This window comes from Oncorhynchus keta, unplaced genomic scaffold, assembly GCF_023373465.1.
Source record: "Oncorhynchus keta strain PuntledgeMale-10-30-2019 unplaced genomic scaffold, Oket_V2 Un_scaffold_21284_pilon_pilon, whole genome shotgun sequence".
NCBI classification, from domain to species: Eukaryota; Metazoa; Chordata; class Actinopteri; order Salmoniformes; family Salmonidae; genus Oncorhynchus; species Oncorhynchus keta.
The window spans coordinates 112,501-135,823 of record NW_026290861.1 but is presented as its reverse complement, the minus strand read 5'-3'; the positions used below and the strand labels follow the sequence as shown (position 1 = coordinate 135,823).

The following is a 23,323-nucleotide window of genomic DNA, read 5'->3' as shown; positions in this document are numbered from 1 at the left end:
GGCCCAGCCTGACCTCTTATACACTATATTAGGCCCAGCCTGACCTCTTATACACTCTTATTAGGCCCATCCTGACCTCTTATACACTATATTAGGCCCATCCTGACCTCTTATACACTATATTAGGCCCAGCCTGACCTCTTATACACTATATTAGGCCCAGCCTGACCTCTTATACACTCTTATTAGGCCCATCCTGACCTCTTATACACTATATTAGGCCCATCCTGACCTCTTATACACTATATTAGGCCCAGCCTGACCTCTTATACACTATATTAGGCCCAGCCTGACCTCTTATACACTATATTAGGCCCAGCCTGACCTCTTATACACTATATTAGGCCCAGCCTGACCTCTTATACACTATATTAGGCCCATCCTGACCTCTTATACACTATATTAGGCCCAGCCTGACCTCTTATACACTATATTAGGCCCAGCCTGACCTCTTATACACTATATTAGGCCCATCCTGACCTCTTATACACTATATTAGGCCCATCCTGACCTCTTATACACTATATTAGGCCCAGCCTGACCTCTTATACACTATATTAGGCCCAGCCTGACCTCTTATACACTATATTAGGCCCATCCTGACCTCTTATACACTATATTAGGCCCATCCTGACCTCTTATACACTCTTATTAGGCCCAGCCTGACCTCTTATACACTATATTAGGCCCATCCTGACCTCTTATACACTATATTAGGCCCAGCCTGACCTCTTATACACTCTTATTAGGCCCATCCTGACCTCTTATACACTATATTAGGCCCAGCCTGACCTCTTATACACTCTTATTAGGCCCATCCTGACCTCTTATACACTCTTATTAGGCCAAGCCTGACCTCTTATACACTATATTAGGCCCATCCTGACCTCTTATACACTATATTAGGCCCATCCTGACCTCTTATACACTCTTATTAGGCCCAGCCTGACCTCTTATACACTATATTAGGCCCAGCCTGACCTCTTATACACTATATTAGGCCCATCCTGACCTCTTATACACCATATTAGGCCCATCCTGACCTCTTATACACTCTTATTAGGCCCATCCTGACCTCTTATACACTATATTAGGCCCATCCTGACCTCTTATACACTCTTATTAGGCCCATCCTGACCTCTTATACACTCTTATTAGGCCAAGCCTGACCTCTTATACACTATATTAGGCCCATCCTGACCTCTTATACACTATATTAGGCCCATCCTGACCTCTTATACACTCTTATTAGGCCCAGCCTGACCTCTTATACACTATATTAGGCCCATCCTGACCTCTTATACACTATATTAGGCCCATCCTGACCTCTTATACACTCTTATTAGGCCCAGCCTGACCTCTTATACACTATATTAGGCCCATCCTGACCTCTTATACACTCTTATTAGGCCCATCCTGACCTCTTATACACTATATTAGGCCCATCCTGACCTCTTATACACTCTTATTAGGCCCAGCCTGACCTCTTATACACTATATTAGGCCCATCCTGACCTCTTATACACTATATTAGGCCCAGCCTGACCTCTTATACACTATATTAGGCCCAGCCTGACCTCTTATACACTATATTAGGCCCATCCTGACCTCTTATACACTATAGTAGGCCCATCCTGACCTCTTATACACTATATTAGGCCCATCCTGTCCTCTTATACACTATATTAGGCCCAGCCTGACCTCTTATACACTATATTAGGCCCAGCCTGACCTCTTATACACTATATTAGGCCCATCCTGACCTCTTATACACTATATTAGGCCCATCCTGACCTCTTATACACTATATTAGGCCCAGCCTGACCTCTTATACACTATATTAGGCCCAGCCTGACCTCTTATACACTATATTAGGCCCAGCCTGACCTCTTATACACTATATTAGGCCCAGCCTGACCTCTTATACACTATATTAGGCCCAGCCTGACCTCTTATACACTATATTAGGCCCAGCCTGACCTCTTATACACTATATTAGGCCCAGCCTGACCTCTTATACACTATATTAGGCCCAGCCTGACCTCTTATACACTATATTAGGCCCAGCCTGACCTCTTATACACTATATTAGGCCCATCCTGACCTCTTATACACTATATTAGGCCCAGCCTGACCTCTTATACACTATATTAGGCCCAGCCTGACCTCTTATACACTATATTAGGCCCAGCCTGACCTCTTATACACTATATTAGGCCCAGCCTGACCTCTTATACACTATATTAGGCCCAGCCTGACCTCTTATACACTATATTAGGCCTTTGGATCTTTGGCTACTATATTGTGATCAATACATCTGATCTTTGGCTACTATATTGTGATCACTACATCTGACCGATCTGGATACTGCTTTAGAGCAGATGTCTGCAGCATTATTAAAGATGTGATCAATACATGTGGATTATTTCATTCCTGTGCTGTTTGTAAACGACCCTGGTTAGATTGACTGATAACCCGAACCAGGTTGTAGGCCCTGACTACAAGCTTTCTCTTCAGTGGGCCCAGAAAATAAACATCTCTGTTGATATCAAATACATTATCGAGCATTTCACACGTTAACCAAATACTGACTGTTAGCACTTGGTGGTCTATAGCAGCTTCAACAGTATTTAACATTAACCAGATACTGACTGTCTATAGCAGCTTCAACAGTATTTAACATTATCCATATACTGACTGTCTATAGCAGCTTCCCACCAGAATGGGCTTTAGGTGAGGCAGATGAACCTGTAGCCATATGACTTCAACAGTATTTAACATTATCCAGATACTGACTGTTAACACTTGGTGGTCTATAGCAGCTTCCCACCAGGATGGGCTTTAGGTGAGGCAGATGAACCTGTAGCCATATTACTTCAACAGTATTTAACATTATCCAGATACTGACTGTTAGCACTTGGTGGTCTATAGCAGCTTCCCTCCAGAATGGGCTTTAGGGGAGGCAGATGAACCTGTAGCTATATGACTTCAACAGTATTTAACATTATCCATATACTGACTGTCTATAGCAGCTTCCCACCAGAATGGGCTTTAGGTGAGGCAGATGAACCTGTAGCCATATTACTACAACAGTATTTAACATTATCCAGATACTGACTGTTAACACTTGGTGGTCTATAGCAGCTTCCCACCAGAATGGGCTTTAGGGGAGGCAGATGAACCTGTAGCCATATTACTTCAACAGTATTTAACATTATCCAGATACTGACTGTTAACACTTGGTGGTCTATAGCAGCTTCCCACCAGAATGGGCTTTAGGTGAGGCAGATGAACCTGTAGCCATATTACTTCAACAGTATTTAACATTATCCAGATACTGACTGTTAACACTTGGTGGTCTATAGCAGCTTCCCACCAGAATGGGCTTTGGGTGAGACAGATGAACCTGTAGCCATATGACTTCAACAGTATTTAACATTATCCAGATACTGACTGTCTATAGCAGCTTCCCACCAGAATGGGCTTTAGGGGAGGCAGATGAACCTGTAGCCATATTACTACAACAGTATTTAACATTATCCAGATACTGACTGTTAACACTTGGTGGTCTATAGCAGCTTCCCTCCAGAATGGGCTTTAGGTGAGACAGATGAACCTGTAGCCATATGACTTCAACAGTATTTAACATGAGATCGTCCCTGAGGATGTTGTTTTGAATATGTGTGTGTGTGTGTGTGTGTGTGTCGTCCTGGTAACTACTTGTGTGTTGTCACGGTAACTCCGCGTGTGTTGTCGTCCCTCCCTCTCCAGGTGGGCTCGTTCTTCATGCTGAACCTGTGCCTGGTCGTCATAGCGACCCAGTTCTCAGAGACGAAGCAGCGCGAGAACGCCCTGATGAGGTCGGAGCAGCGCGCCCGTTACCTCAGCAACGCCTCCACTCTGGCTTCCTATCAGGAGCCGGGGTCCTGCTACGAGGAGATACTGCGCTACATCGGACACCTGTACCGTAAACTGACCCGCAGAGTCGCCCGGGCCGTCACACACTGCTCTACGCACACACCTCGTTGTACTTGTTGGACAAACTCACACCAACACACACCCAAAGGAGAGGTGAACGGACTGGCCAATCGGCACTCGGGACGTGGCGTCTTCCACCTTCGTCCTCCTCCTCTTCCTCGTCCGCCTAACTGCGTGGGGGTGGAGATGAGTAACGGGGGAGTAGGCAGGGAGTTAAACTACCCCTCTATCTACCCCCACGACCTCTACGACCTGACCCCCGACCCCAGCTACATGACCTCCAGGGGGAGGGGCCACACCGTCACACTGGTGTTAGAGCCCAATAAGAGTGAGTGTGTGTGTTCTCAGTGTGTGTGTGTTCTCAGTGTGTGTGTGTGTGTTCTCAGTGTGTGTGTGTGTGTTCTCAGTGTGTGTGTGTGTTCTCAGTGTGTGTGTGTGTGTTCTCAGTGTGTGTGTGTGTGTTCTCAGTGTGTGTGTGTTCTCAGTGTGTGTGTGTTGTCAGTGTGTGTGTGTTCTCAGTGTGTGTGTGTTGTCAGTGTGTGTGTGTGTTCTCAGTGTGTGTGTGTTGTCAGTGTGTGTGTGTTGTCAGTGTGTGTGTGTGTTCTCAGTGTGTGTGTGTGTGTTCTCAGTGTGTGTGTGTTCTCAGTGTGTGTGTGTTCTCAGTGTGTGTGTGTGTTCTCAGTGTGTGTGTGTTGTCAGTGTGTGTGTGTGTGTGTTCTCAGTGTGTGTGTGTTGTCAGTGTGTGTGTGTGTGTGTTCTCAGTGTGTGTGTGTTGTCAGTGTGTATGTGTGTGTTAGTAACGAGTCTCCGTCAAGTGTGTGTGTGTTGTCAGTGTGTGTGTGTGTGTGTTGTCAGTGTGTGTGTGTGTGTGTTCTCAGTGTGTGTGTGTTGTCAGTGTGTGTGTGTGTGTTCTCAGTGTGTGTGTGTTCTCAGTGTGTGTGTGTGTGTTGTCAGTGTGTGTGTGTGTGTTCTCAGTGTGTGTGTGTTCTCAGTGTGTGTGTGTGTGTTCTCAGTGTGTGTGTGTTGTCAGTATGTGTGTGTGTGTGTTGTCAGTGTGTGTGTGTGTGTGTGTTGTCAGTGTGTGTGTAGTAACGAGTCTCCGTCAAGTGTGTGTGTGTTGACAGTCTGGCGTTACCTGTTTTCAGAGGCAGAGCACAGGGAGGCGTTGCCGTGCCCCTACTGCGTCCACGACGACCAGCTTTGTGACAACGACCATGCCGATTTTGAACCTAGCAACCGGCGCCATGGCAACCTGAGCCCTCGCCGCGGTAACAGCCTTCGGCGTGTCGACGGACAGGCCTTGAGGCCGATCAGAGACCTAGTTGGGTGGTGGGCGGAGCTACAGGCCAGGTTGGAGCATGTAAGACTGTCGGACTTATTGATGTCGTCACTGATCATATAGTTAGACTGGTCTGATCTATATCTGTGTTTTAGATATTACATGTTATGTTTATGTTTCTTCATACAAGAAATGTACTTTACAAATTACACAAAATATTATTATTACTGTTATTATAACTATTATTACTATTATTATTACTATTAGTATTATTGTTATATTATATTATTATACTATATTATTATATTCTATTATTATTCTATTATTATTTTATAATTATGAGTATTATTATTACTATGAGTATTATTATTATTATTATATTATACATATACATTAAACATAGGTAGTATTATTATGTTATATTATAATTATAGTTATTATTATTAATATATTATTATATTATAATTATAGGTATTATTATTAATATATTATTATATTATTATTAATGTATTATTATATTATAATTATAGGTATTATTAGTAATATATTATTATATTATAATTATAGGTATTATTAGTAATATATTATTATATTATAATTATAGGTATTATTAGTAATATATTATTCTATTATAATTATAGGTATTATTAGTAATATATTATAATTATAGGTATTATAATTAATATTATATTATTATTATTATATTATAATTATATTATTATTATTATTATTATTATTATTATTATTATTATTATTATTATTATATTAGAAATATAGGTATTATTATTAATATATTATTATATTATAATTATAGGTATTATTATAGGTATTATTAGTAATATATTATTATATTATAATTATAGGTATTATTATTATATTATATTATTATATTATTATTATATTATTATTATACTATTATATTATAGGTATTATTAGTAATATATTATTATTATTACATTTACATTACATTTAAGTCATTTAGCAGACGCTCTTATCCAGAGCGACTTACAAATTGGTGCATACACCTTATGACAACCAGTGGAACAGCCACTTGCATCTAAATCTTATTATTATTATTATATTATTATTATATTATTATTATAGGTATTATTAGTAATATATTATTATATTATAATTATAGGTATTATTAGTAATATATTATTATACTATAATTATAGGTATTATTATTATATTATTATACTATAATTATATGTTATACTTAATATATTATTATTATTATTATTATATTATTATTATATTATTATTATAGGTATTATTAGTAATATATTATTATATTATAGGTATTATTAGTAATATATTATTATATTATTATACTATAATTATAGGTATTATTAGTAATATATTATTATACTATAATTATAGGTATTATTATTATATTATTATACTATAATTATATGTTATACTTAATATATTATTATTATACTATAATTATATGTTATATGTTATACTATAATTATATGTTATACTTAATATATTATTATTATACTATAATTATATGTTATATGTTATACTATAATTATGAGTATTGTTATTATATTATTATTACTATTATATTATAATTTTTAATATGACTGTTATTATTATGTAGTCAAGTCAGTGAAGAACACATTCTAATTTTTCAATGATGGAACAGTGGGTTAACTGCCTTGTTCAGGGGCAGAACAGCAGATTTTACCTTGTCAGCTCGGGGGTTCAATCTTGCAACCTTTCAGTTGTTAGTCCAACGATCTAACCACTAGGCTACTTGCCAACCCCGATTATTACTATTATTATTATGATTATTATGATTATTCTTATTATAATTATTACTATTATTATTACTAAGATCTTCAAATAACCCTGCACCCTACACCCTAACCCCTGCACCCTACACCCTAACCCCTGCACCCTACTCCTTCTAGGTGGTGAGCAGTAGGTACTTCAACAGAGGGATCATGATCTCCATCCTCATCAACACTCTCAGTATGGGGATAGAGTTCCACCAACAGGTACAGGGGAGGAGAGGGAGACGGGAGGGGTGAGGAGTGGAGGGGAGGGCAGGGGAGGGAGGGGGGAGGGCGAGGGGAGGGAGGGGAGGGGGAAGGGCAGGGGAAGGAGGGGGAGGGCAGGGGAGAGAGGGGAGGGGAGGGGGAAGGGCAGGGGAGGGAGGGGAGGGCAGGGGAGGGGAGGGCAGGGCAGGGCAGGGGATGGGGATGGGGTGAGGAGGGGAGGAGAGGGAGGGGAGGGGTGGAGGGGAGTGGAGGGGAGGGCAGGGGAGGGAGGGGAGGGCAGGGGAGGGGAGGGAGGGGAGGGGGAAGGGCAGGGGAGGGAGGGGGAGGGCAGGGGAGAGAGGGGAGGGGAGGGGGAAGGGCAGGGGAGGGAGGGGGAGGGCAGGGGAGGGAGGGGAGGGGAGGGGGAAGGGCAGGGGAGGTTGTGAGTGTGTGTGTGTGTGTGTGTGTGTGTGTGTGTGTGTGTGTGTGTGTGTGTGTGTGTGTGTGTGTGTGTGTGTGTGTGTGTGTGTGTGTGTGTGTGTGTGTGTGTGTGTGTGTGTGTGTGTGTGTGTGCCTGTGTGGGTGTGAGCATGTGTGTGGGGTTACAGGGCTTGAGGTGTTAATTAAATTGTAAATCTCAGTGTGAGAGGAGGGGATAGATTGTGTGTGTGTGTTCTGTTTTAGCAGTCTTACCCCCTTAAGAAATTAAGAAAAAGTGAATAATGATGTTTCCATTGGTTCTGACCTCAGCTGGCCCTACTGACGATAGAATTACAACTAGTATAGAACCGGAATCCTCATCACAATGACCCAACTGAATGTAGAATTACAACTAGTCTAGAACCCAAATCCTCATCACCTACTGACCCAACTGAATGTAGAATTACAACTAGTCTAGAACCCAAATCCTCATCACCTACTGACCCAACTGAATGTAGAATTACAACTAGTCTAGAACCCAAATCCTCATCACCTACTGACCCAACTGAATGTAGAATTACAACTAGTATAGAACCCAAATCCTCATCACAATGACCCTATAGAATTACTACTAGTATAGAACCGGAATCCTCGTCACCAACTGACCCTATAGAATTACAACCAGTCTAGAACCCAAATCCTCATCACAATGACCCTATAGAATTACAACCAGTCTAGAACCCAAATCCTCGTCACCAACTGACCCTATAGAATTACAACCAGTCTAGAACCCAAATCCTCATCACAATGACCCTATAGAATTACAACTAGCCTAGAGCCCAAATCCTCATCACCAACTGACCCTATAGAATTACAACCAGTCTAGAACCCAAATCCTCGTCACCAACTGACCCTATAGAATTACAACCAGTCTAGAACCCAAATCCTCATCACAATGACCCAATAGAATTACAACTAGTCTAGAACCCAAATCCTCATCACACTACACGAAACACAGTATACTGTCCCCTACTGGCCACATTACAGTACTACTATAACCCAGACACAGCATACTGTCCCCTACTGGCCACACTACAGTACTACTATAACCCAGACACAGTATACTGTCCCCTACTGGCCACACTACAGTACTACTATAACCCAGACACAGCATACTGTCTGTCCCCTACTGGCCACACTACAGTACTACTATAACCCAGACACAGCATACTGTCCCCTACTGGCGACACTACAGTACTACTATAACCCAGACACAGCATACTGTCCCCTACTGGCGACACTACAGTACTACTATAACCCAGACACAGTATACTGTCCCCTACTGGCCACACTACAGTACTACTATAACCCAGACACAGCATACTGTCCCCTACTGGCCACACTACAGTACTACTATAACCCAGACACAGCATACTGTCCCCTACTGGCCACACTACAGTACTACTATAACCCAGACACAGCATACTGTCCCCTACTGGCCACATTACAGTACTACTATAACCCAGACACAGTATACTGTCCCCTACTGGCCACACTACAGTACTACTATAACCCAGACACAGCATACTGTCCCCTACTGGCCACACTACAGTACTACTATAACCCAGACACAGCATACTGTCCCCTACTGGCCACATTACAGTACTACTATAACCCAGACACAGTATACTGTCCCCTACTGGCCACACTACAGTACTACTATAACCCAGACACAGTATACTGTCCCCTACTGGCCACACTACAGTACTACTATAACCCAGACACAGCATACTGTCCCCTACTGGCCACACTACAGTACTACTATAACCCAGACACAGCATACTGTCCCCTACTGGCCACACTACAGTACTACTATAACCCAGACACAGCATACTGTCCCCTACTGGCCACACTACAGTACTACTATAACCCAGACACAGTATACTGTCCCCTACTGGCCACACTACAGTACTACTATAACCCAGACACAGTATACTGTCCCCTACTGGCCACATTACAGTACTACTATAACCCAGACACAGCATACTGTCCCCTACTGGCCACACTACAGTACTACTATAACCCAGACACAGCATACTGTCCCCTACTGGCCACACTACAGTACTACTATAACCCAGACACAGCATACTGTCCCCTACTGGCCACATTACAGTACTACTATAACCCAGACACAGCATACTGTCCCCTACTGGCGACACTACAGTACTACTATAACCCAGACACAGCATACTGTCCCCTACTGTCCCCTACTGGCCACACTACAGTACTACTATAACCCAGACACAGCATACTGTCCCCTACTGGCCACACTACAGTACTACTATAACCCAGACACAGCATACTGTCCCCTACTGGCCACACTACAGTACTACTATAACCCACACACAGCATACTGTCCCCTACTGGCCACATTACAGTACTACTATAACCCAGACACAGCATACTGTCCCCTACTGGCGACACTACAGTACTACTATAACCCAGACACAGCATACTGTCCCCTACTGGCGACACTACAGTACTACTATAACCCAGACACAGCATACTGTCCCCTACTGTCCACACTACAGTACTACTATAACCCAGACACAGTATACTGTCCCCTACTGGCCACACTACAGTACTACTATAACCCAGACACAGTATACTGTCCCCTACTGGCCACACTACAGTACTACTATAACCCAGACACAGCATACTGTCCCCTACTGGCCACACTACAGTACTACTATAACCCAGACACAGCATACTGTCCCCTACTGGCCACACTACAGTACTACTATAACCCAGACACAGCATACTGTCCCCTACTGGCGACACTACAGTACTACTATAACCCAGACACAGTATACTGTCCCCTACTGGCCACACTACAGTACTACTATCACCCAGACACAGCATACTGTCCCCTACTGGCGACACTACAGTACTACTATAACCCAGACACAGTATACTGTCCCCTACTGGCCACACTACAGTACTACTATAACCCAGACACAGCATACTGTCCCCTACTGGCCACACTACAGTACTACTATAACCCAGACACAGCATACTGTCCCCTACTGGCGACACTACAGTACTACTATAACCCAGACACAGCATACTGTCCCCTACTGGCGACACTACAGTACTACTATAACCCAGACACAGCATACTGTCCCCTACTGGTGACACTACAGTACTACTATAACCCAGACACAGTATACTGTCCCCTACTGGCCACACTACAGTACTACTATAACCCAGACACAGCATACTGTCCCCTACTGGCCACACTACAGTACTACCATAACCCAGACACAGTATACTGTCCCCTACTGTCCACACTACAGTACTACTATAACCCAGACACAGCATACTGTCCCCTACTGGCGACACTACAGTACTACTATAAACCAGACACAGCATACTGTCCCCTACTGGTGACACTACAGTACTACTATAACCCAGACACAGTATACTGTCCCCTACTGGCCACACTACAGTACTACTATAACCCAGACACAGCATACTGTCCCCTACTGTCCTCTACTGGCCACACTACAGTACTACTATAACCCAGACACAGCATACTGTCCCCTACTGTCCTCTACTGGCCACACTACAGTACTACTATAACCCAGACACAGCATACTGTCCCCTACTGTCCCCAACTGTTCCCTACTGTCCCCTACTGTTCCCTACTGTCCCCTACTGGCCACACTACATTGCTACTATAACCCAGACACAGCATACTGTCTGTCCCCTACTGTTCCCTACTGTCCCCTACTGTCCACACTACAGTACTACTATAACCCAGACACAGTATACTGTCCCCTACTGTCCACACTACAGTACTACTATAACCCAGACACAGCATACTGTCCCCTACTGTCCCCTACTGTCCCCTACTGTCCCCTACTGTCCACACTACATTACTACTATAACCCAGACACAGTATACTGTCCCCTACTGTCCACACTACAGTACTACTATAACCCAGACACAGCATACTGTCCCCTACTGTTCCCTACTGCCCCCTACTGTCCACACTACAGTACTACTATAACCCAGACACAGTATACTGTCCCCTACTGGCCACACTACAGTACGACAATAACCCAGACACAGCATACTGTCCCCTACTGTTCCCTACTGCCCCCTACTGTCCACACTACAGTACTACTATAACCCAGACACAGTATACTGCCCCCTACTGTCCACACTACAGTACTACTATAACCCAGACACAGCATGTTGTCCCCTACTGGCCCCTACTGGCCACACTACAGTACTACTATAACCCAGACACAGCATACTGTCCCCTACTGGCCACACTACAGTACTACTATAACCCAGACACAGCATACTGGCCCCTACAGGCCACACTACAGTACTACTATAACCCAGACACAGCATACTGTCCCCTACTGGCCACACTACAGTACTACTATAACCCAGACACAGCATGTTGTCCCCTACTGGCCCCTACTGGCCACACTACAGTACTACTATAACCCAGACACAGCATACTGTCCCCTACTGGCCACACTACAGTACTACTATAACCCAGACACAGCATACTGGCCCCTACAGGCCACACTACAGTACTACTATAACCCAGACACAGCATACTGTCCCCTACTGGCCACACTACAGTACTACTATAACCCAGACACAGCATGTTGTCCCCTACTGGCCCCTACTGGCCACACTACAGTACTACTATAACCCAGACACAGTATACTGTCCCCTACTGGCCACACTACAGTACTACTCTAACCCAGACACAGTATACTGTCCCCTACTGTCCACACTACAGTACTACTATAACCCAGACACAGCATACTGTCCCCTACTGTCCACACTACAGTACTACTATAACCCAGACACAGCATACTGTCCCCTACTGTCCACACTACAGTACTACTATAACCCAGACACAGCATGTTGTCCCCTACTGGCCCCTACTGTCCCCTACAGGCCACACTACAGTACTACTATAACCCAGACACAGTATACTATCCCCTACTGGCCACACTACAGCAGTACTATAACCCAGACACAGCATACTGTCCCCTACTGTCCCCTACTGGCCACACTACAGCACTACTATAACCCAGACACAGTATACTGCCCCCTAATGTCCCCTACTGGCCACACTACAGTACTACTATAACCCAGACACAGCATACTGTCCCCTACTGTCCACACTACAGTACTACTATAACCCAGACACAGCATACTGTCCCCTAGTGTCCACACTACAGTACTACTATAATCCAGACACAGTATACTGCCCCCTACTGTCCCCTACTGTCCACACTACAGTACTACTGTAACCCAGACACAGTATACTGTCCCCTACTGGCCCCTACTGGCCACACTACAGTACTACTATAACCCAGACACAGTATACTGTCCCCTACTGTCCACACTACAGTACTACTATAACCCAGACACAGTATACTGTCCCCTACTGTCGTCTACTATCCCCTACTGTCACGTACTGTCCACACTACAGTACTACTATATCCCAGACACAGTATACTGTCCCCTACTGTCCACACTACAGTACTACTATATCCCAGACACAGTATACTGTCCCCTACTGGCCACACTACAGTACTACTATAACCCAGACACAGCATACTGTCCCCTACTGTCCACACTACAGTACTACTATAACCCAGACACAGTATACTGTCCCCTACTGTCCCCTACTGTCCACACTACAGTACTACTATAACCCAGACACAGCATACTGTCCCCTACTGGCCCCTACTGTCCCCTACAGGCCACACTACAGTACTACAATAACCCAGACACAGCATACTGTCCCCTACTGGCCACACTACAGTAATACTATAACCCAGACACAGCATACTGTCCCCTACTGGCCCCTACTGTCCACACTACAGTACTACAATAACCCAGACACAGCATACTGTCCCCTACTGGCCACACTACAGTACTACTATAACCCAGACACAGCATACTGTCCACAACTGGCCACACTACAGTACTACTATAACCCAGACACAGTATACTGTCCCCTACTGACCACACTACTTCCTTCCTTCTCCCTCTCTCTCTCTCTCTCTGACACCCTAGAGATCAGTAATCTAGTGTTCACCAGTCTCTTCTCTCTCTCTCCCTTCCCCCTAGCCCCAGGAGCTGACTGACATCCTAGAGATCAGTAATTTAGTGTTCACCAGTCTCTTCTCTCTTCCTCCCTCCCCCCTAGCCCCAGGAGCTGACTGACATCCTAGAGATCAGTAATCTAGTGTTCACCAGTCTCTTCAGTCTGGAGATGCTGCTGAAGCTGCTGGCCTTCGGACTCTTCGGCTATATCAAGAACCCGTACAACGGCTTTGACAGCGTCATCGTCATCATCAGGTTTGTGTCTGTGTTTCCATTAAATATTTTAATGTATCAAACCTTTTCCAAGAGTTAATGTTATAATGCTATAACTTGCTGCTCGATTGCTAAGCTAGCTGTAACATTCTGCCTGATTCTAAGCTAGCTATAACATTCTGTTCGATTGCTAAGCTAGCTATAACTTTCTGCCTGATGCTAAGCTAGCTATAACATTCTGTTTGATTGCTAAGCTAGCTATAACTTTCTGCCTGATTCTAAGCTAGCTATAACTTTCTGCCTGATTCTAAGCTAGCTATAACATTCTGTTCGATTGCTAAGCTAGCTATAACTTTCTGCCTGATTCTAAGCTAGCTATAACATTCTGTTTGATTGCTAAGCTAGCTATAACTTTCTGCCTGATGCTAAGCTAGCTATAACATTCTGCCTGATTCTAAGCTAGCTATAACATTCTGCCTGATTCTAAGCTAGCTATAACATTCTGCCTGATTCTAAGCTAGCTATAACATTCTGTTCGATTGCTAAGCTAGCTATAACTTTCTGCCTGATTCTAAGCTAGCTATAACTTTCCGTTAGGTTGCTAAGCTAGCTGTACCTTGCTGCTCGATACTAAGCCAGCTATAACTTTTCGTTAGGTTGCTAAGCTAACTTGCTGCTCGATGCTAATCCGATGCTAACGGAAAAATGATATATTGATTTACACTAACGTTCAAAAATACTTATTTTCCACCATAATTTGCAAATAAGTTCATTAAAAATCCTACAATGTGATTTTCTGGATTTCTTTTCTCATTTTGTCTGTCGTAGTTGAAGTGTAGCTATGATGAAAATTACAGGCCTCTCTCATCTTTTTAAGTGGGAGAACTTGCACAATTGGTGGCTGACTAAATACTTTTTTGCCCCACTGTATATGTAATTATTGGCGAAGATTCACATCATATTTTTCGTTATACTGTTTTCTATATACTGTAGGTGACATGATTCTCACTAGTGTTGAGTGATGAGCTGTTAAAAGTGGTGTATGTCTTATTTAGTTAAAGAGCATATTGAAGTTAGAAGCAATAGGATTTGAATCAAAAGCCTACAACTTGTTTAGCCCCGTTACACACTGCTCTGAGATGAGCATGGAGACTGGTCCGTTTCACACTGCTCTGAGACCAGCATGGAGACTGGTCCGTTTCACACTGCTCTGAGACCAGCATGGAGACCGGTCCGTTTCACACTGCTCTGAGACGAGCATGGAGACTGGTCCGTTTCACACTGCTCTGAGACCAGCATGGAGACTGGTCCGGTTCACACTGCTCTGAGACGAGCATGGAGACTGGTCCGTTACACACTGCTCTGAGATGAGCATGGAGACTGGTCCGTTTCACACTGCTCTGAGATGAGCATGGAGACTGGTCCGTTTCACACTGCTCTGAGACAAGCATGGAGACTGGTCCGTTTCACTCTGCTCTGAGACGAGCATGGAGACTGGTCCGTTTCACACTGCTCTGAGACGAGCATGGAGACTGGTCCGTTACACACTGCTCTGAGACGAGCATGGAGACTGGTCCGTTACACACTGCTCTGAGACGAGCATGGAGACTGGTCCGTTACACACTGCTCTGAGACGAGCATGGAGACTGGTCCGTTACACACTGCTCTGAGACGAGCATGGAGACTGGTCCGTTACACACTGCTCTGAGACGAGCATGGAGACTGGTCCGTTACACACTGCTCTGAGACGAGCATGGAGACTGGTCCGTTACACACTGCTCTGAGACGAGCATGGAGACTGGTCCGTTTCACACTGCTCTGAGATGAGCATGGAGACTGGTCCGTTTCACACTGCTCTGAGACGAGCATGGAGACTGGACCGTTTCACACTGCTCTGAGATGAGCATGGAGACTGGTCCGTTTCACACTGCTCTGAGACCAACATGGAGACTGGACCGTTTCACACTGCTCTGAGATGAGCATGGAGACTGGTCCGTTTCACACTGCTCTGAGACGAGCATGGAGACTGGTCCGTTTCACACTGCTCTGAGACGAGTATGGAGACTGGTCCGTTTCACACTGCTCTGAGATGAGCATGGAGACTGGTCCGTTTCACACGGCAGCACAAGAACTGTTCGTCGGGAGCTTTATGAAATGGGTTTCCGTGGCCAAGCAGCCGCATACAAGCCTAAGATCACCATTCACAATGCCAAGCGTCGTCTGGAGTGGTGTAAAGCTCACCACCATTGGACTCTGGAGCAGTGGAAACACGTTCTCTGGAGTGATGAATCATGCTTCACCATCTGGCAGTCTGATGGACAAATCTGGGTTTGGCGGATACCAGGGGAATGCTACCTGCCCCAATGCATAGTGCCAACTGTAAAGTTTGGTGGAGGATGAATAATGGTCTGGGGCTGTTTTTCATGGTTCGTTCAAGGCAACAGACAATGACATTCTAGACGATTCTGTGCTTGCAACAGTTTGGGGAAGGCCCTTTCCTGTTTCAGCATGACAAATTATACAAACAAAAACATACACTCAACAAAAAATATGATTTTACTGAGTCAGTCAATTGAAATAAATTCATTAGGCCCTATTCTGTGGGTTTCACATGACTGGGAATACAGATATGCATCTGTTGGTCACAGATAACATGTATAAAAAGGTAGTGGATCAGAAAAGCAGTCACTATCTGGTGGGACCATTTGCCTCATGCAGCACAACTCATCTCCTTCACATAGAGTTGATCAGGCTGTTGATTGTGGAATGTTGTCCCACTCCTCTTCAATGGCTGTGCGAAGTTTCTGGATAATGGTGCGGACTAGAACACGATGTGTTAGGGAATAATCAGAATCTCCTTCACATAGAGTTGATCAGTTGATTCTTCAATGCGAAGTTTCTGGAAATGGTCAAGAAATGGAAATCGCTGTCGTACAAGTCGATCCGGAGCATCCTAAACATGCTCACTGGGGTGACATGTCTGATGAGTATGCAGACCGTGAAAGAACTGGGACATTTTCAGCTTGCAGGAATTGTATACAGATCCTTGCGACCGTGTTCGTCGGGAGCTTCATGAAATGGGTTTCCGTGGCCAAGCAGCCGCACACAAGCCTAAGATCACCATTCACAATGGCTGTGCGTTATCATGCCGAAACAGGTGGTGACGATTACACATGATTACCAATGATAAAATGGAATAGTGTTCGTTGTCCACAGCTTAGGCCTCTGCCCATACCGTAGCCACCACCGACAACCATGGGGCACTGTGTTCATAACGTTGACATCAGCAAACCTCTTGGCCAAACGACGCCATACTCAGACAGTTCTTCATCTGCCCAGTACAGTTGAAACCGGATTTAATCCGTGAAGAACACATTTCTCCAGCGTGCCAGTGGCCAACCTAAGGTGAGCATTGGGCCCACTGAAGTCGGTTACAACTCTGAACTGCAGTCAGGTCAAGACTCTGGTGAGGATGACGAGCACACAGATGGTTTCTGACCATGCAGAAAACTATTTGCTTGTGTAAAACTCACAGTTTCATCAGCTGTTCTGGGTGGCTGGTCTCAAACGATCCCGCAGGTGAAGAAGCAACAGGTCCTGGGGCTGACGTGGTCACACGTAGTCTGTGGACATTCTGACAAATTTTCTAAAACGACGTTGGAGGCAACTAATGGTAGAGAAAATGAAATTCCCTGGCAACAGCTCTGGTGGACATTCCTGCAGTCAGTAGCATGCCAATTGCACTCTCCTTCAAAACTTGAGACATGTGTGGCATTGTGTTGTGTGACAAAACAGAACATTTTTTCCCCTTTTATTGTCCTCCAGCACAAGGTGCACCTGTGTAATGATCATGCCGTTTAATCATTTTATTGATATTCCACACCTGTCAGGTGAATGGATTATATTGGCAAAGGGAAGTAAATAAATATGAGAGAGATAATATTTTTGTGCATTATTTTAGCTCATTAAACATGGGACCAACACTTTACATGTTGCCTTTATATTGTTGTTCAGTAGACATTTCTTGGGTCTGTCCAGATGAGGCTCCATTGTCTTGGGGTCTGATCGGCTGAGGCTCCATTGTCTTGGGGTCTGATCGGCTGAGGCTCCATTGCCTGGGGTCTGTCCAGCTGAGGCTCCATTGTCTGGGGTCTGTCCAGATGAGGTTCCATTGCCTGGGGTCTGTCAAGCTGAGGCTCCATTGCCTGGGGTCTGTCCAGCTGAGGCTCCATTGTCTGGGGTCTGTCCAGCTGAGGCTCCATTGCCTGTCTAGCTGAGGCTCCATTGTCTGGGGTCTCATCGGCTGAGGCTCCATTGTCTGGGGTCTGATCGGCTGAGGCTCCATTGTCTGGGGTCTGATCGGCTGAGGCTCCATTGTCTGGGGGTCTGTCCAGCTGAGGCTCCATTGTCTGGGGTCTGATCGGCTGAGGCTCCATTGCCTGGGGTCTGTCCAGCTGAGGCTCCATTGTCTGGGGGTATGTCCAGCTGAGGCTCCATTGTCTGGGGTCTGATCGGCTAAGGCTCCATTGTCTGGGGTCTGATTGGCTGAAGCTCCATTGTCTGGGATCTGTCCAGCTGAGGCTCCATTGTCTGGGGTCTGATCGGCTGAGGCTCCATTGTCTTGGGGTCTGATTGGCTGAGGCTCCATTGTCTTGGGGTCTCCAGCTGAGGCTCCATTGTCCTGGGGTCTGATTGGCTGAGGCTCCATTGCCTGGGGTCTGATCGGCAGAGGCTCCATTGTCTTGGGGTCTGGTTGGCTGACGCTCCATTGTCTTGGGGTCTGTCCAGCTGACGCTCCATTGTCTTGGGGTCTGATTGGCTGAAGCTCCATTGTCTTGGGGTCTGTCCAGCTGACGCTCCATTGTCTTGGGGTCTGATTGGCTGAAGCTCCATTGTCTTGGGGTCTGTCCAGCTGAGGCTCCATTGTCTTGGGGTCTGATTGGCTGAGGCTCCATTGTCTTGGGGTCTGATCGGCTGAGGCTCCATTGCCTGGGGTCTGTCCAGCTGAGGCTCCATTGTCTGGGGTCTGATCGGCTGAGGCTTCATTGTCTTGGGGTCTGATCGGCTGAGGCTCCATTGCCTGGGGTCTGTCCAGCTGAGGCTCCATTGTCTTGGGGTCTGTACAGCTGATGCTCCATTGTCTTGGGGTCTGATTGGCTGAGGCTCCATTGTCTTGGGGTCTGATTGGCTGACGCTCCATTGTCTTGGGGTCTGATTGGCTGAGGCTCCATTGTCTTGGGGTCTGTCCAGCTGAGGCTCCATTGTCTTGGGGTCTGATTGGCTGAAGCTCCATTGTCTTGGGGTCTGTCCAGCTGAGGCTCCATTGTCTTGGGGTCTGTCCAGCTGAGGCTCCATTGTCTTGGGGTCTGATTGGCTGAGGCTCCATTGTCTTGGGGTCTGTCCAGCTGAGGCTCCATTGTCTTGGGGTCTGTCCAGCTGACGCTCCATTGTCTTGGGGTCTGATTGGCTGAAGCTCCATTGTCTTGGGGTCTGTCCAGCTGAGGCTCCATTGTCTTGGGGTCTGATTGGCTGAGGCTCCATTGTCTTGGGGTCTGTCCAGCTGAGGCTCCATTGTCTTGGGGTCTGATTGGCTGAGGCTCCATTGTCTTGGGGTCTGTCCAGCTGAGGCTCCATTGTCTTGGGGTCTGATTGGCTGAGGCTCCATTGTCTTGGGGTCTGATTGGCTGAGGCTCCATTGTCTTGGGGTCAGTCCAGCTGAGGCTCCATTGTCTTGGGGTCCGATTGGCTGAGGCTCCATTGTCTTGGGGTCTGATCGGTTGAAGCTCCATTGCCTGGGGTCTGTCTAGCTGAGGGTCCAGACCAGAGGGACTTGCAGGAGGGAAACATAGGAGGATGATTACTACTACTATTATTATTATTATGTTTTGCTATAAATAATTTAGCTAGCTAATTTAGCTAGCTAGCCAGTTCTATCAGAGACACCCAACCTTCACAAAAGCTACATAATTTAGCTAGCTAGCCAGTTCTATCAGAGACACCCAACCCTCACTAAAGCTACATAATTTAGCTAGCTAGCCTGTTCTATCAGAGACACCCAACCTTCACTAAAGCTACATAATTTAGCAATCTAGCCAGTTCTATCAGAGACACCCAACCCTCACTAAAGCTACATAATTTAGCTAGCTAGCCAGTTCTATCAGAGACACCCAACCTTCACTAAAGCTACATAATTTAGCTAGCTAGCCAGTTCTATCAGAGACACCCAACCTTCACAAAAGCTACATAATTTAGCTAGCTAGCCAGTTCTATCAGAGACACCCAACCTTCACAAAAGCTACATAATTTAGCTAGCTAGCCAGTTCTATCAGAGACACCCAACCTTCACAAAAGCTACATAATTTAGCTAGCTAGCCAGTTCTATCAGAGACACCCAACCTTCACAAAAGCTACATAATTTAGCTAGCTAGCCAGTTCTATCAGAGACACCCAACCTTCACAAAAGCTACATAATTTAGCTAGCTAGCCAGTTCTATCAGAGACACCCAACCTTCACAAAAGCTACACAATTTAGCTAGCTAGCCAGTTCTATCAGAGACACCCAACCCTCACTAAAGCTACATAATTTAGCTAGCTAGCCAGTTCAATCACAGAGCCCCAACCCTCACTAAAGCTACATCATTTAGATAGCTAGCCAGTTCTATCAGAGACACCCAACCTTCACAAAAGCTACATAATTTACCTAGCTAGCCAGTTCTATCAGAGACACCCAACCTTCACAAAAGCTACATAATTTAGCTAGCTAGCCAGTTCTATCAGAGACACCCAACCCTCACTAAAGCTACATAATTGAGCTAGCTAGCCAGTTCTATCAGCGACTCCCAACCTTCACAAAAGCTAGCTAATTTATATGTCAATAGGCTAAATGTCAAAAGGCTACATGTCAATAGCTGCAGTGTGTATTTTCAACTACAACAGTGATCCAACTTTAGAAACCTCATGCTAAGGGGTCAGAGGTCAACAGAGACTCGACATTACATTGCACCACTTTAGGAACCTAATGCTAAGGGGTCAGAGGTCAACAGAGACGCAACATTACATTGCACCACTTCAGGAACCTAATGCTAAGGGGTCAGAGGTCAACAGAGACTCAACATTATCATCGGGTAGAGAAGGCTGTGAGTGGTGATTTGTGTATTTTACAACTTTAGAAACCTCATGCTAAGGGGTCAGAGGTCAACAGACAACATTATCATCGGGTAGAGAAGGCTGTGAGTGGTGATTTGTGTATTTTACAACTTTAGAAACCTCATGCTAAGGGGTCAGAGGTCAACAGACAACATTATCATCGGGTAGAGAAGGCTGTGAGTGGTGATTTGTGTATTTTAAGGGGTCATAGGTCAACAGACAACATTATCATCGGGTAGAGAAGGCTGTGAGTGGTGATTTGTGGATTTTAAGGGGTCAGAGGTCAACAGACAACATTATCATCGGGTAGAGAAGGCTGTGAGTGGTGATTTGTGTATTTTAAGGGGTCAGAGGTCAACAGACAACATTATCATCGGGTAGAGAAGGCTGTGAGTGGTGATTTGTGTATTTTAAGGGGTCAGAGGTCAACAGACAACATTATCATCGGGTAGAGAAGGCTGTGAGTGGTGATTTGTGTATTTTACAACTTTAGAAACCTCATGCTAAGGGGTCAGAGGTCAACAGACAACATTATCATCGGGTAGAGAAGGCTGTGAGTGGTGATTTGTGTATTTTACATGAATGTTTTACAAGTATATGTACATAAATAAAATATATCTATATATTTGATAAATACATTTTCCCTTTATATATAAATATCTTTATGTTTTCTTGAAATATATTCCAATATGTAATATTTCCATAGGGAAGCTATCTATAACTTGTTGCTCGATGCTAAGCTATCTATAACTTGTTGCTCAACGCTAAGCTATCTATAACTTTTTGCTCAACGCTAAGCTATCTATAACTTGGTTGCTCGATGCTAAGCTATCTATAACTTGTTGCTCGATGCGAAGCTATCTATAACTTGTTGCTCAACGCTACGCTATCTATAACTTGTTGCTCGATGCTAAGCTATCTATAACTTGTTGCTCGATGCTAAGCTATCTATAAATTGTTGCTCAACGCTAAGCTATCTATAACTTGTTGCTCGATGCTAAGCTATCTATAACTTGTTGCTCGATGCTAAGCTATCTATAACTTGTTGCTCGATGCTAAGCTATCTATAACTTGTTGCTCGATGCTAAGCTATCTATAACTTGTTGCTAAATGCTAAGCTATCTATAACTTGTTGCTAAATGCTAAGCTAGCTGTAACGTTTTATGTGTTTCTCTCAGTGTATGGGAGATCGTTGGGCAGGCGGACGGCGGTCTGTCAGTCCTGCGTACGTTCCGTCTGCTGCGGGTCCTGAAGCTGGTCCGGTTCCTGCCCGCCCTGCGCAGACAGCTGGTGGTTCTGATGAAGACTATGGACAACGTAGCCACCTTCTGCATGCTGCTCATGCTCTTCATATTCATATTCAGGTATGTAGAGACCTTCTGACATCATCTTCATAGTCAGGTTTGTTGTCAGGTCTTAGATGACATCGTCTTCATAGTCAGGTCTGTTGTCAAGTCTTAGATGACATCATCTTCATAGTCAGGTTTGTTGTCAAGTCTTAGATGACATCATCTTCATAGTCAGGTTTGTTGTCAAGTCTTAGATGACATCATCTTCATAGTCAGGTTTGTTGTCAGGTCTTAGATGACATCATCTTCATAGTCAGGTTTGTTGTCAAGTCTTAGATGACATCATCTTCATAGTCAGGTCTTAGATGACATCATCTTCATAGTCAGGTCTTGTCAAGTCTTAGATGACATCATCTTCATAGTCAGGTTTGTTGTCAGGTCTTAGATGACATCATCTTCATAGTCAGGTTTGTTGTCAGGTCTTAGATGACATCATCTTCATAGTCAGGTTTGTTGTCAGGTCTTAGATGACATCGTCTTCATAGTCAGGTTTGTTGTCAGGCCTTAGATGACATCATCTTCATAGTCAGGTTTGTTGTCAAGTCTTAGATGACATCATCTTCATAGTCAGGTCAGTTGTCAAGTCTTAGATGACATCATCTTCATAGTCAGGTCTTAGATAACATCATCTTCATAGTCAGGTCTGTTGTCAGGTCTTAGATGACATCATCTTCATAGTCAGGTTTGTTGTCAAGTCTTAGATGACATCATCTTCATAGTCAGGTTTGTTGTCAAGTCTTAGATGACATCATCTTCATAGTCAGGTTTGTTGTCAAGTCTTAGATGACATCATCTTCATA

At 44.7% G+C, this 23,323-nt stretch overlaps 1 protein-coding gene across 1 annotated transcript in view; it reads left to right on the top strand.

Moving 5' to 3' along the window:
- The window catches only part of cacna1hb (calcium channel, voltage-dependent, T type, alpha 1H subunit b), a 200,210-nt gene that overhangs the window by 83,396 nt on the left and 93,491 nt on the right, over positions 1-23,323 (top strand). The window contains 5 exon segments of the mRNA XM_052515078.1: positions 3,772-4,306; positions 5,124-5,338; positions 7,180-7,266; positions 13,919-14,070; positions 22,353-22,538. Coding sequence (XP_052371038.1) covers positions 3,772-4,306; positions 5,124-5,338; positions 7,180-7,266; positions 13,919-14,070; positions 22,353-22,538 — 1,175 coding nt within the window.